General features: G+C 35.2%; 1 protein-coding gene across 2 annotated transcripts in view; it reads left to right on the top strand.

Annotated features, from left to right (window-relative positions):
- The window catches only part of dock5 (dedicator of cytokinesis 5), a 63333-nt gene extending 48591 nt beyond the window's left edge, over positions 1 to 14742 (top strand). For both annotated transcript variants that reach the window (XM_081350009.1, XM_081350010.1), the window contains exons 43-51: positions 1251 to 1337; positions 2778 to 2954; positions 5024 to 5107; positions 6164 to 6301; positions 7547 to 7713; positions 9835 to 9979; positions 10676 to 10826; positions 11666 to 11787; positions 11969 to 14742. In XM_081350009.1, the coding sequence (XP_081206135.1) occupies positions 1251 to 1337; positions 2778 to 2954; positions 5024 to 5107; positions 6164 to 6301; positions 7547 to 7713; positions 9835 to 9979; positions 10676 to 10826; positions 11666 to 11787; positions 11969 to 12070 (1173 nt within the window). In that variant the 3' untranslated portion in view covers positions 12071 to 14742. The remainder of the gene's footprint in view (positions 1 to 1250; positions 1338 to 2777; positions 2955 to 5023; positions 5108 to 6163; positions 6302 to 7546; positions 7714 to 9834; positions 9980 to 10675; positions 10827 to 11665; positions 11788 to 11968) is intronic.

The following is a 14742-nucleotide window of genomic DNA, read 5'->3' as shown; positions in this document are numbered from 1 at the left end:
CATTTTTATTTCAACATTGTTGACATTATACATTTTTTTAAACTTGTCAAAGCTTTAGTTTGAAGTGTCAAGCTCAAACCCCATGAGTGAGTGACTGGTTTTCATCAAGATTGTTTGTGACTTGCAACCAATGAATGAATGAAATGAATGCAGGGGTCTCACAGGCATGGCAAACCTGAAATTTGTGTCTGAAAAAAAAGTTATTTCCAAGTCTAAAAGAGTCATTAAAATGAATGAAATGTTAAAGGAATGGGTTCAAAGACATAAGTGTTATTATGTTGTTTTTGAAGCTTGGCAGTAAAAAATTACTCTACTTCTTATTTTTTTATTCACGTTTTGTAAAAAAGCTGTTTGGACATTCTAACATCTATGTTTCTTGGAAGAAAGACAATATAAAAATTGTAGTAAAAGTAAAAAAAAAAAAAAAAAAGTCTATCTTATGCTCAGTGTTAATTGGTTTAAAACCTTTTATATGCATTCTCTATGAAATGATTAAAAATATCCATGTCTGATAATCACAAGAAATCATTTAAAAGCAGTAATTTAAAGGGCTCCTATTATTCCTTTTTACATGTTTAACTTTGTTTAGTATGTAATGTTGCTGTTTGAGCATAAAAAGTGAGTTCTTCTCTATATCAGTGCGCTTCTGAACTCCTGAAACGCTTCCATTGTAGTCTTGTAGTCATTGTAGTTTTCTTCCGGAAACGAACACATCACAATATTCCTCATTTAAATAATTCCCATCCAAGGCATACACAAAAAAAGGGTGGGAAGCTTTAATAGTGTTTTGAAACTCACAGACCAATCACAACACACTGGTCCAGCCGACCAATCAGAGCACACTGCTTTTTGGAAGGAGGGGCTTCATAGAGACAGGAACTAAACAGAGCATTACTGACAGACCTTTCTGTCATTAAAGCATAAAACCTATTCTAGTAGATGCCTAAAACAAAATCAAGACTTAATAGCTCTTTAAAAAATGTCAGATTGTCAACCCCCTGATGATGATAATGATTTAAATGCCTAATTAAACTTTTAAAAGAAAGTTGCCACTCACTAGCACTGAAGAATCACCCTTATTGCCAGTAATCTTGAATGTTGTGATTCTGTGAAGCTACATTTCACTAGTTTCTAGGTGGTACAAGAACCTGTAATTCAGTTCTATATAATTATTCATAAAAGGGGATGATTAACCTTCTGAACCTGTTACCCCTCTGTGTAAATGTGCCTCTCTACCTTTGACATCACAGACCATGTGGATCGAAAGGACCACTTTTATTACAGCATACCGCTTTCCAGGAATCCTCAAGTGGTTTGAAGTGAAATCCATGTCTGTGGTGAGTAACTCGTTCTTCTCGAAATACTCTAAAACTGACTTTTATTGTAAAATGTCATAAGTGTTATCTGAATACTTACCTATTAACAAAAGACAACATGACATCAAAATTAACCCTATTCACCTTTTTTTCAAATGCCCCATAATGTGTTAATCAGTGCATGTTATTGTTTTCATAGTCTTTCATCAAATTGTGACTTTTTCTAAAATAATGTTTCTGCTGATGTTATATTAACCAAGTGGATTTTTACTGGAGAAAATGTATGTGATGCTTGTGCGTTGCTGTACTGTTGCTAGGATATTGCTTACTGGCAGTAAGCAATATCTATATAAAAATCAAATCAAATCAATATCAATGTAAAAAATAAAGGATATTTTTTTCGGCAGCACTTGATCCAGTAATACTAACACTTTCACTTCTATTCTATTTTTTTTTTTATATAAAAAAAATAAATAATTACATGCACTGTTAGATTAAACTGAGAATGGTCATAGCACTTGCATATTGTCGTCCTACTGTTAGTTTAACTGCCTCTATTGTTCTCATTTGTAAGTCGCTTTGGATAAAAGCGTCTGCTAAATGAACAAATGCAAATGTACTGGCATAGATTAAAATAGCCCTCCTACAAGCCTTTATGATATTCCAGTTTCAAGATATGCCATTTTATGTCATTCTCAAAAGTTTGGAGTCTTTTGCTCACCAAGGCTGCATTTATTTATTTCAAAAATACAGTAAAACCAGAGAATATTTAGAGAGATTAACACTTTATTTTGATGGTCCACTTTAGACATTCTATTAACTATAAGTAACTTTGCAAGTACATGTCAACTTATTCTACTGATTAACTTAAGAAACTACTTTTAAACTTAATTAACTCATTCTAATCCTAACCTAACAGTCTACTAACAATCTACTACAGTCTACTAATACTCTAATGAGAGTTAGTTGACATGTAGTTGCAAAGTTAATTATAGTTAGTAGAATGTCTAAAGTGGACTATTTTAAATAAAGTGTAACCCAATTTGTTTTAATTACTGTTTTCTTTTTGAAAATATTTAAAAATGTAATTTATGACAGTGATGAAAAGCTGAATTTTCTTTAGTCACATGATCCCTCAGAAATCATTCTAATATGCTGATTTGCTGCTCAATAAACATTGATTATTTTTATCAATGTTGAAAACAGTTGTGGTGCTTAATATTTTTGTGGTAACCATGATCATTTTTTGGAGGATCTTTGATAAATAGAAAGTTCAAAAGAACAGTATTTATTTGAAATCAGTATTTTTTTGTAACATTATAAATGTATTTACTGTCACTTTTGATCAATTGAATCCATCCTTGCTGAATAAAAGTATTCATTTCTTTAAAACAAATGGTAGTGTATGATCATAATCAGATCTTATCTCTCCGCCCGTCTCATATTGTCCCTCGTTTGTAGGAAGAGATCAGCCCTTTGGACAACGCCATAGAAACCATGGAGCTGGCCAATGAGAAGCTGAGTAATCTGGTACAGCAGCAGGCGTGTGACCGCTCTCTTCCTGTGCACCCGCTCTCCATGATGCTCAATGGAATCGTGGACCCGGCTGTCATGGGCGGCTTTTCCAACTATGAGAAGGTCAGTCTTTCTCCCCTGTTTCTTCCGAGCTTTGAAACCATGAGATCCCATGCTCCCTTTAAAGTGTCTCCAATGCCACGCCTCCTTCAAAACACATAAACATGCACAGCAGGGAGCAAGTGTCACGAGAGACAGAGTTAACCTACCTCATGTCTCAAAGCACATAACATTACAATAATAATGAACATAACTTAAAGAGCTCTGACCTGTACCACCTGACTGCTGCAGATTAATTTCGACATTGATAGTAGAGATGCACCGATTACAATTTTCTGGGCCGATTCCGATTTCCGATTTTTCATTAAGTTTGACCTGCCGATACCGATTTTAGCCGATTCCGATTTCATTTTTTCTAACCACTTTACAGCACACACAAATATTTATTTTATATCTTTTCTGTAATAGAACATTTTACAATTTGCATAGTTCACACACATCTAAAGTGCAGTGTTGTGGAAGAACCATTTCCTTTTCACATTCAATATCCAATAATTATATATATATATATATATATATATATATATATATATATATATATATATATATATATATATATATATATATATATATATATATATATATATATATTAGCAAACGAAACGTCTGTATGAAAACAGGGAATGGCAATAAAATAATAGGCTATATAAATAAAAAATAAAATAAATATAGCCTTGCAGTATAAAGATATTTCTCAAAGCACACACACACAGGCCTATTGCAATCACTTGTACAAACTGAATAATAAAACAAGTTTAAAGGGTACATTTTCTATAAATATTAGTCTTTGTTTTCTTTTCTGACATAGCCTGCTCCAGTTCTTGTTAAAACACACAAATTCTGTGCATTTTGGGCACTTTTTTAGTGAAACCCTATTTAGGCTATTTTCCATCAAAAATGTGCTTTCCCTTTAATTGAGCGTGAGCAGTGCAGCAAATAGACTCGGCGGCGAAACATGCGCTTCACTGCTCGCGACGCTCCTGCTTGACGCTCACGCGCTGCTCCTGCTTCCGTTGTGAATGCACTCATTGATTAACATGCACGCCGAAAAAAAATACGCGCTTGCGGTCTGAACGGACGTAATTCACGAGGTTTTCTACATGTGCTCCGTGTGCACGTGTGATGCTGATGTTGCGCGATGTTAATTATGCGGCGCCCGAGTGCATTAGACCGGCATAAAATCGGCATTTGTCAGACTGACCGGCCGGTCGCCGGTTACAGCCGATCACGTGAAAATCGGCCAATTCCGGTCACCAGCCGATCAATCGGTGCATCTCTAATTGATAGTGTTGCCGCTGAAACACATAAATCCAAGTCACGAACCGCTCCGAGTATAAAGTCACGGGTTTCATCTCTTCCAAATGACAGTAGTTATGGCGTGAACGCAGCGTAAGCTGGTTGTTTTGGTTCAGGAGGAACTGTAAAAGGCGGCTGCTGTTTCGTTTGTGGCACTCGGTGACTGACGTCTGTCTAACTCTGCATAGCATGAATCGCGCTGATGACGTCACGTGATGTCTGTGCGAACATGTGCGCAAAGATATGGAAATACATACGCTGACTGGCAGGTAGGACATCGTATCATTGAATTCGGACGAACATTTTATAGTCCTACGCCTTCAACATACAATTTATATAGATATAAATACATGTAGACCACTTAACTTAGTGATTGCTATCAGGATGTGAAGAGACATTCAACCAGCATAACAAAAATGTTTCTGGAACAAATCGCCTCCTGCCTTTAATTTCAGAGCTGTAAGCTCAGTGTGCGGACATGAGTCTTCTTACTTCTATGATAGTCGTCTTTTTCTCCTGCACCTGAGCCCAATAAAGGTTTGGGATGTGCACACCTTTTTCTGTATTTTTGATTCTATTAATTTTTAACCAAAAGAAATCAAGCCCAAATCAAGCTGACACCCTGATAGTCCTCAGCTAAATCAGTCAGATGTGCTCAAGAGTCGCTCTGTATCTTTAGTCCTGGTCAGATATGAAAAATTGATGTGTGTCTCGAGGCGTTAGGTCTGCTGCAGCACCGGCAGATTCTGATTGAAATTTTTGTTTCACCCCCTCAGGCGTTTTTCACAGACGCCTACATGAAGAAGAACCCCGACCACCTGGAACGCATTGAAGTCTTGAAACACCTGATTGCATTGCAGGTGACACTTCTGCAGATCTGTGTTGTGTTTAACCATTCTCACAATACTCGAATTATTCTCATAGAAGTGGGAGATATGACCATCTACCATGTTAACTATGTATGTAGAATTATTTGCACCCCTGGTAAATATGATCAAAGATGGCTATAAAAATAAATCTGTATTGTTTCATTAAAAAAAAAATTCGCTAAAATCTAACTTTTCATTGAAGTAAAAGAATTATTGCCCTGATGGTGCTTTGGAGAAAAAGTATTTATTTCATTATGAGATTTTCGCTTCACTTTCAATTCTTTTACTTTAATGAAAGGTTAGATTTTTGTGAATTTTTTGAATGATAGATCAAAAGGATAAACAATGCAGATTCATTTTTAGAGCTTTGCTCATATTTACCAGGGGTGCCAATAATTCTGACCACAACTGAATATATAAATTAATATTGTCTAAATGTATTTACATTTTTGTTCAAATGTTTGGGGTTGTTAAGAATTTTTCATGTTTTTGAAAAAAAAAAAAAATTTATTCTCACCAAGGCTGCATTTATTTGATCAAAAATACAGTAAAGCATTAGTGCTGCTGATTAATATTAATGTGGGAACTGTGGTCGTTTGATTAATAAAAAGTTCAAAAGAACAGCATTTATTTGAAATAGAAATCATTTGTAACATTATAAATGTTTTTACAGTCACTTTTGATCAATTGAATGCATCCCTGTTGAATTAACCTATTAATTTCTTGAAAAAAAATATTATTGACCCCAAACTTTTGAATGCTGGTCTAAATTTTTATAAAAATTGTGGAACTGCCTGTTTTTAGATAATCAAATATCTTTAGATAATTAAATGGATTAAATTACTTGATGTAAGTAATAAAAAAAAAAATTCTAAATCTAAATTTCAATTAGCTTTGAAACCATCTACAGTAAATGGTAAAACCATCTATACATTTGTACTGTTGCACTGTATGTTTTGTCATATTAAAATCAGGTACTGAAAAAGCATCAATGTGATCCATTCAGAGTTAAATTTTTAATGTTGAAAATGCTTTAATGCTTCCCAGGTCCCATTGCTTGATGAGGGAATTCGGATCCACGGAGAGAAGTCCACGGAGCAGCTCAAACCCCTTCACAACAGAATCGTCTCCTGCTTCCAGGACCTGCGCGCCAAAGTGGAGAAACTCTATGGCGTCATTACTCTAGTGAGTATGACGAATACGACTCTATTGAGAAGAGGCAGTTTTTAACAGCCTGTTTTTGGGTCGCAATGTTTCAGATCTAATGAAATGATTCATACTACATGTTGTCTAACAATTACTTTGATGGAGATTTGAGATCAGCTAAGACTCATCAAGATTCATTTTCGTGAGACAGTAGACCACAAGAGGAGGCCATATCTGCTTTGATGAAGTGATATTTGTCTTTGTGTGTCAGGTGTATTTGGTCCCAACAAACATAGTAAAACCTGCACTTTCCAGCCTCTTTATTACGATATTTTTCTTTGACAAGGTTGGTCCCCAAAAAGAGAAAAATAGCTTAAAGGTGAAGTATATCATTGTTTTGATGTTAAAAATCTTTCTGCAATCCCAATTAACTAGAAGTAAGCACAGTTCTTATTAGATGACACACAACTTGTCCCTTATCTTTTTCCCTAAGTACATGAATGTTGCCTCAAATCATGTGATGACTTGTGCAGAAGCATGCTATTACTTTACCAAGCAATTTTTACTAAGCAAAAATCCCATAGATTTACACTACTCTTCAAAAGTTTAGGGTCTCCTGTGCACACAATTTATGCATTTATTTGATTCAAAATAACTTTCTTTTTGATTGTAATTTATTCCTGTGATGCAATCCTGTGATATTCCTGAATTTTCTGCATCATTACTCCAGTCTTCACTCAGTGTCACATGATCCTTCAGAAATCATTCTGATATGCTGATTTGCTACTCAAGAAACATTTCTGATTGTTATCAGTGTTATAATCAACAGTTTGTAACTGTAATCAACAGTACAATCACAGTTTTTTGTGGAAACTAATGATACATTTTTTTTCAGGGTTCTTTGATGAATTAAAAAAGTTCAAAAGCACAGTATTTTTTTTTCAAATAGAAATATCTGTAACATTATAAATGTCTTTACCGTCACTTTTGATCAATTGAATACATTCTTGCTGATTAAAAGTATTATTTGCAATTATTATATATATAAATGTATTATTTTTAAGTTTATAAAAAGTATTATTATACATAAATATATATAAATCTTACTGGGTGGGAAGAAATGACATCACTTTAATTGACTTAATAGTGCTAAATTCACATTTACGGTATAAATGCTAAAAGTTTAGAGTTGCATTTAATTGGATTATTACAGAGGTCAGTGAGATTCAAGTCATGATATAAATAGAAACTTGTTTGTGTTTGTGTTTGTATCTGTATCTCCAGCCCTGCTCTCTGACCGAAAAGAAAAAGAGTCGCGTGGGGTCGATGGTGATGCCATACATCATGTCCTCCACGCTTAGACGGATGTCCACCATCTCAAATTCCTCCTCGGGACACTCCAGCGGCTCAGGCTCCTCCGACGGAAACTCCTCCAGGCCTGCATCCCAGGAGTCAGTATTCTCTCGTTCATAGAAATAATCTTCCTCATTTTCAGCTGCGCACCGAGGGCTAATTTATCGTTAGACAGAGTTCCCGTGGTCATGAAAGGATTCAGTTTCCCCTGTAATTATGCCTCTGCTAGTGGAAAAACATGACATTAATCCGGTTTAACCTCCATGTTTAATTGGTTCTTTTATGTGTAAGTGGGTTCTCATTAAACAAGTCCTTAATTACCATTAACTCCCCAATAATTTAGATAAAAATCTACCTAGCCTCAAATCTTATCTTATCGGAGTAAAGGACAACCTGCTTGTTTTTCCCTCAAGTATTTGCAGATGAAATTGTTCTAAATTAGTCATTCCTAACTGGTCATCACACTTGCCTATAAATGCTTTCTTTCTGGAAAATCATTATTGTGGATGAATGATGCTTAGTCGGAAAGAACACGAAAAATGCAGTTTCCGTTTTTCTTCCCCCGTCACTTTATGCATCGTTTGATGTCACCCGAGCGTGTGCTGCTTTATTTAGAGAATGTTCTAGGTAAATAATTCTTATTAATTCTTATTTCCCATGAGGTCCACTTATAATGCTAGTCAAGTTTTTTTTTGTGCCAAAAAAGTCAATAATTTAGTTTTTATGACTATTTTCCCTCGCTCTGAGTCTGACCTTTAGAATTCAGTTTAGTCAATTTTAGCTTCACATCAAATAAGTATTTTAATCACAAAGCAGAGACTGTTTTACATAGGTTGTCTTTACACCCAACATTAACACGCGTTTTTTGTGCATAACTTAGATATTGTATGAAAGGTTGTGTTAACTGAAACATTTTCATTTTAGTGGTTGATATTTGGATATATTGGCTGATTAGATATTTAATTGCATGTTCATTTCCCCTGTTTTTACATTAAGATGATGATCACGTAAAGTCAACCTTTAAAAACACTTATAGTTTAGCAGTGGTACATGTAATCTTTAGCAAATCTCTAAGTCAATATCCATTATTCATACTTTATTATGTTGCTATGGCTTAATTCCCTTGAAGCATTTAAAACTATAGAATATATTTTTGTTGTTGTATTTTTAATGTATTAGGCAAAATAGTATTCTATGGAGCACATGACATGCGGACAAATATATATATATATATATGTCATGGCCGCGAATTAAGAAATCGTTCCCACAACTTAATTGAGCATTTTAGTAAGTGGTTAGCCACGTTGTACTAGTTTGCTCCCTTGTTTTGATTGAACTAAAACATTGGAACGAATTATTACAACGTGGCCACAATTTCGTAAAACGAGGGAAGTTAATAAACCAAGGGAATGAATTCTTAATTTGTGGCTACAATATAGTATGTATTTTCCCCGCATGTCATGTACTGGGCTCCATAATATTCACTTAATATCAGTCATTTTATTGGTTATCGGCTATGTCATGGAATGAATCAACATTGTAATTCGGAAATTCAAAATGAAGTACATTGCGACAGATTCATAAAACAATCAGTGCTAAAATGTGTTGCTCAAACCGTTTCAGACTGACATAAACAGTTTAAGAACTTCCTCCATTTAAATAAACTTGTTCATGTCATAAAAGTGAAGAGTTGAGAGAAGAGTTTGGAAACTCTTAATGTTTCCTTCTGTGCATGTTAAAACGTCATGATTGAATGTTTTATAATGTTTGTACTGTTGTATTTGGACTTTTTCATGTTAGTCAGAAGCAGTTATACTCAATGTTTCCATTTTATATTTTAACATCTTTGATTTTCTTATCTTAATATGTTAACATTTATACTTCTGTTTTTAGCAATGTGCTTTTACTGAATTGTCAATGAAGTGCGTATATCATATAAGTAGCAATTACCAAGACAGGCAGCTGGGAGAATACATCAAATATCTCTGAAGAATCTCCCAAGAATAATTGCATATACATTGTTTTTCACTTCTGACGGTTTCTACTTCTGCGCCACTCAACCCACGAGTGGCTTACTTGTAGTCAAAAGTGTTTCTAGACCTGAGATTACTAAACTAATACATAAGCAGAATGCTGTTGCACAAATGCATAATACATGGCAACATGCTCAGAGGATTTGTAAAGGTGCACAAATATCTGATTGTCTCTCTTTCTCTCAGTTCGCTGCTCTCCCGCGTGAGCGACAGCAGGGTTTCGGTTCTGTCCCGCTCAGAGGAAGATAATCGGATAAGTAAGAAGAACAGGAAGGAATGGAGCATGAGCAAGTCTCAGGTCTTACTGGAGCGACCCGCTGACACAGACCAGGTCCTGGGAGCTTTTGTATTCATTCTTCTGTTTAGGGTCAGATTCACTTCAGTTTGCGCCAGCGCAAACCCTCTTTTGCCATTAAATAAAAACTTCTGTCAGGATTTACTAAAGACACGCAGTGAAAAATGAGCGCTGAAAAGGGTTATTTTGCGGCTGACCTTTTTGCATATGCATTTGTAGGAGTTTCCCTTTCAGATGCAAAATTTATGGAAGGAGATTATTTAAATGAATTATGCAAGGTGATTTACTTAGGTTTGCGCTCATCAATTTACTGGTATTTGGGCCATTATTTAATGCCCCAAAAAAGCCCTTCTTAAACCAGATGCTAATTTGAGCTGCTCTTAGATTGCGTTGGTCATTATAGAAACGGTCCTGCTGCCTCTGTGTCCTTTAATTTGCACGTCATCAGTAGATCACGAGCAGAGCTTTTCACTCCCATCTGCGCTGTTTTGGAGTCACGCTCTCATGCTAATTTGCCCTGTTTAGTAAATCCGGCCCTATATGCGATGGCTCTGTGATGTTAACATGATCACAATCTGTTTGATGTTGATTTTTATCATTTCATAGTGAATCAAAATGATAGAGTGGAATAAATTGTAGAGTTGTAGACATTTATAAAATGGACTAATGTAATATTTTGAGATATGATTCATTTGATGCACTGTCTCTGTGTCTGTGTCTGTGTGGTGGCAGATTCCTCCAGAGAAGCAGCCAAGGCCGAAAAGTCTGACGATAGGGGACCGGAGACTCACGCTGTCACTGTTTCATGGAGAATCATCCAATTTGAGTTTACACAACCCACTCAGCCCTCTGCCTGCCACACCACACACACCGCGCAGCTCGAGTGAGTGCACACACACACACAACACTGACACTTATGGAGATGGTGGGCTTTTTTTACTTGATCTGCGGGTTTTCTTTACCATAATAACTACATGTCAAAGCATTATGGTATTACTGTATGCTAATATCTGTAAACCGTGGTGCCACTACAGTAATGTTAAGAAATATAAAAGTTCTCAAAATACAAAACCATTCAAAAGTCAGAGCTTGGTAAGATTTTTAACTATTTTTGAAAGAAGTTTCTTATGTTTACCAAGGCTGCATTTATTTGATCAGAAATACAGTAAAAAATGTAATTTTGTGAAATATTATTACATATTAAAATAACTTTCTATTTAAATATATTTTACAATATCATGTATTCCTTTGATGGCAATTCGAATTTTCAGCATCATTACTCCAGTCTTCAGTGTCACCTGATCGTTCAGAAATCATTCTAATATGATGATTTGCTGCTCAAGCAACATTTCTGATTATTATCAATGTTGAAAACAGTTTTGTGTGGAATCCTTGATAAATTTGATAAGTTTCCTACATTATTTGATGAATAAAAAGTAGCATACAAAATGTAGCATTTATTTGAATCAGTTGTAACAGTGTAAATATCTTAATGGTGACTTTTGACCAATTTAATGTGTTTTCTACCGAAATAACACAAATGTAAATATGAGAATTATGCCGTTTTTTAAAACTTAAAAGGTTTTAAACAAACTACAATTTCTAGAGGCATGTAAGGATGATGTTATAAATCCACAGATCATCATGATCGAACACACTGATCCAGGACATGGCACATCTGTATTGACATTAATAAACCTCACATTGATCACCTTCCCGTAGGTTACACATGTCTCCCGAGCGAGAGTGACTTCAGCACACCTGACATCACGAACATCCCTCCACCAATGCCACCCAAGAAACACCCTCACGAGAGCGAGAGCACCTATAACTCTACTTCTGAGGTGAGACGCGGCATGTGCAGTCTACATGTGGAAACAAGTTACATTTTTAGCATTAAATTTACACTTTCCTTTGTGCATTCATCTGTATTTTGAGCTAAAATCTTGATGGCAAAAACGGCATAGAAAGCTGAAACAACATTTACAGACTGAAAATAATAAGCTTTTCCTCTGTCACCCATAGTTCACGCCTCCTTTACCGACGAAAGCTGAAATCAAGCCTCCACCGCCGCCACCCAAAACACGCAAGTCCATGTTTTCCACATATGAGAGCAATCCACAATAAAGACACTCCGGTTGTCCTGACGCCCGCGGTACCCGTGTCTCATATCATTGCGTGCTGTGAGGGTTCGATTTAAAGAGGAAACACATCTGAACGGTACTTGCTCCTCTTTTAAGAAATTCTGAGCTGGGTTTTGTGATGAAAATTTGATTGAAGATTATCATAACATTTTTTGGTAGCAAAACAGCAGTTTAATTATGATAAAATGCTGTTTTTTTTATTTGGAAATGAACTGAGAAATGTATTTATTCATCACTGCTGGGCAGGAACGTGACCAAAGGTTGGTTTGAATGTTCAGATCGGCCTCGCATCCACTGGATTCATTCGTTTATCTAGACCTGTAGCTGTGCCTGATAAAAATAAATATTTAAAGTTATTGAAGTTATTTTTACTTCCTCTGTGCACATATTCACTTTGCACATTGCTCATAATTGTTGAGTTGTGCATTCATGCAATTAAATCTTTTCTAGCTGAACTTGTTGAACCAAGGAATAAGAAAAGACTGATTGTCTATGTGTTTTCACTGTAGAGAGCTGTGTAGAAAGCCTGTGAACTAAATCAGTATAATAATGCACGTTTAATCAAATTAAAAAACAGAATTCAGGAATGTGTCAGCACTTAAATCTCACCGTAGTTCTTCGCGGAACGGTACATTTGTTTTGGATCTGGGCCGGTCGGTCCGCTCCATGCTTGGGACGGCCCTGGCTTGGATCAACATATACTCGTCTATGAAACAAGTCATACCTAAGGTTTGCTGGTTCATGTACCTCAAGTCAGAATCACTTCAGTAGTTTGTGCACTGTATGGAAAAGCTGTATTTGTGTACTGTATTTTTTGCTCATTATGTGTTTTTTTTATTTTTATTTCTTTATATGATGTTTTTTATTTTTGTGATTCCAAATTTGTCTCTTAGAATAGAATGCAACTTTGGATGTGTAAATTATTCATTGTAATGTTTTTGAATACAGCGCTCCAGTTATGAATTTGTTTCAGAATAGCAGGAGTTCACAGTTAAGGTTCACTGGGTAAAAACTACATGGCATTTATGTTGTTTGTAATGGGTTCTTATATTAAGGTAATTTGCATAAAGATGGCATAGTTTTGTACTTTAAGAGTGTGCTTTTTTTTTTGTGCAAATATGATATTTAATTGATGTGCACATGGGAAAATCTATTTCTGAATGAAATGTTTTGTACATTTTGTATTAAACTGTGAAATTTTCAGAACAAATGTGATAGAAATAACACAAAATTCCAGGGAATCCAGAACAATGTTTTTATAAAGGGATTGTAGGGTGTAAATATAGAATTTTTCTTTGCAGAATTATTTAAACTTGAAACTGTAATTTAAATTAGATTTGAATGAACGAATTAGGGTTTTCTATTTTAATTTGTTCATTCTGAACAAAAATACAGTCCACTGGGATTCTGGCCTGGATCATTTCAACATTCAAACACTTTTTTCAGTTTAGTAAATGCATGTTTTTAAAGTAATTATTTATATTTTTGCGGCCAAAGTTGGCAGTTTTTCCACCTGCAGGCAGAAACCTGTTAAAGCCACTGGACAACAACCAATCAGAAACTGTTATTTTTGCTCTGTAGTTTGAATAAAAGTGCCAAAAAATCTTGAATCAAACTGTTTACTAGTTTTTCCACTAATGGAGTTTAATAGTTGAGTCAAATTACCTTTCAGTGTAAATATGTCTTCATTTGGTTTCTGTTGTGTTTGGTAAGGATCAGCATCAACTTATCGTAACTTTTTACTTCAATCTCGCTGTCCTTTCAGACCCAAGTAAATGAACGTATACATTCGTCAGGCATTACAGAATGCTTCCAGCACAATCAAACTCTATGCATCACTGAACACTCAATGCATTATTAAACCCCACTTGAGAGAACACAACAGTTTCTTTTCAGAACTTGCCTGTGTGAGATTTGTTGTAACTTGTTCTATTTAAATTTTTAGAATTTGCAGGTGAAATCAAATGAGAAAGAAATGAATGTTTCACACTTTTCAAATAAGCACTTTGAAAATTGGTTTTCTTATTTTAACAGGCCTATAAAAAATAATCCCCTATGGAAAACGTAGTTGTCCTTGCCCAAACCACTTCTAATCCTTGATTTACAATAGCTAGAAACGTGCTGGAATAAAAAAGAATCAGTATTAATTCAGTATCAACTTCAGGCGTATTTCTTTAGACGTGAAGAATAACAAATTTTAAGAATCTATTTCAAATATGCTTCCGTACATAACATCACGGTAAAGAATATTGTATTTAGCTTTTAAGGTCAAGATAATGATTCTGCTCAGCAAAGTTGCAATTCCTGTTTTCTCCTTATTGTCTTTAATGGCCTTTTTTCACTCAGACTTATGGGATTAGCACACGAATGATTCGTCTATGCAATTTGAATGATAGTGTTATGCTGATTGGGCCTGTTTTCTCTTGAGCAAGCCAGATAACCTGCCTAACTGGTTTTCACTTGATAGAATCAAATCACTGAAAGATTCATCCCTACATTTGCATGCTTTGTTTGAATTTGTCTCCACCTTCAAAAGTCCCTCCTCCTAAAATGCCTATAAGATACAGTGCATACTGTATTAGATTTAGATTTGTTGGATGACTGCAGCAACGTACAGCGAAGTTCTCAATAAAGAATAACTTCTGTTTGAACGTG

Source organism: Scardinius erythrophthalmus, assembly GCF_964197995.2.
Source record: "Scardinius erythrophthalmus genome assembly, chromosome: 20".
Classification (NCBI taxonomy): Eukaryota; Metazoa; Chordata; class Actinopteri; order Cypriniformes; family Leuciscidae; genus Scardinius; species Scardinius erythrophthalmus.
Note: the sequence above shows the minus strand (reverse complement) of the source record. Positions and strands in the feature narration are given on the sequence as shown.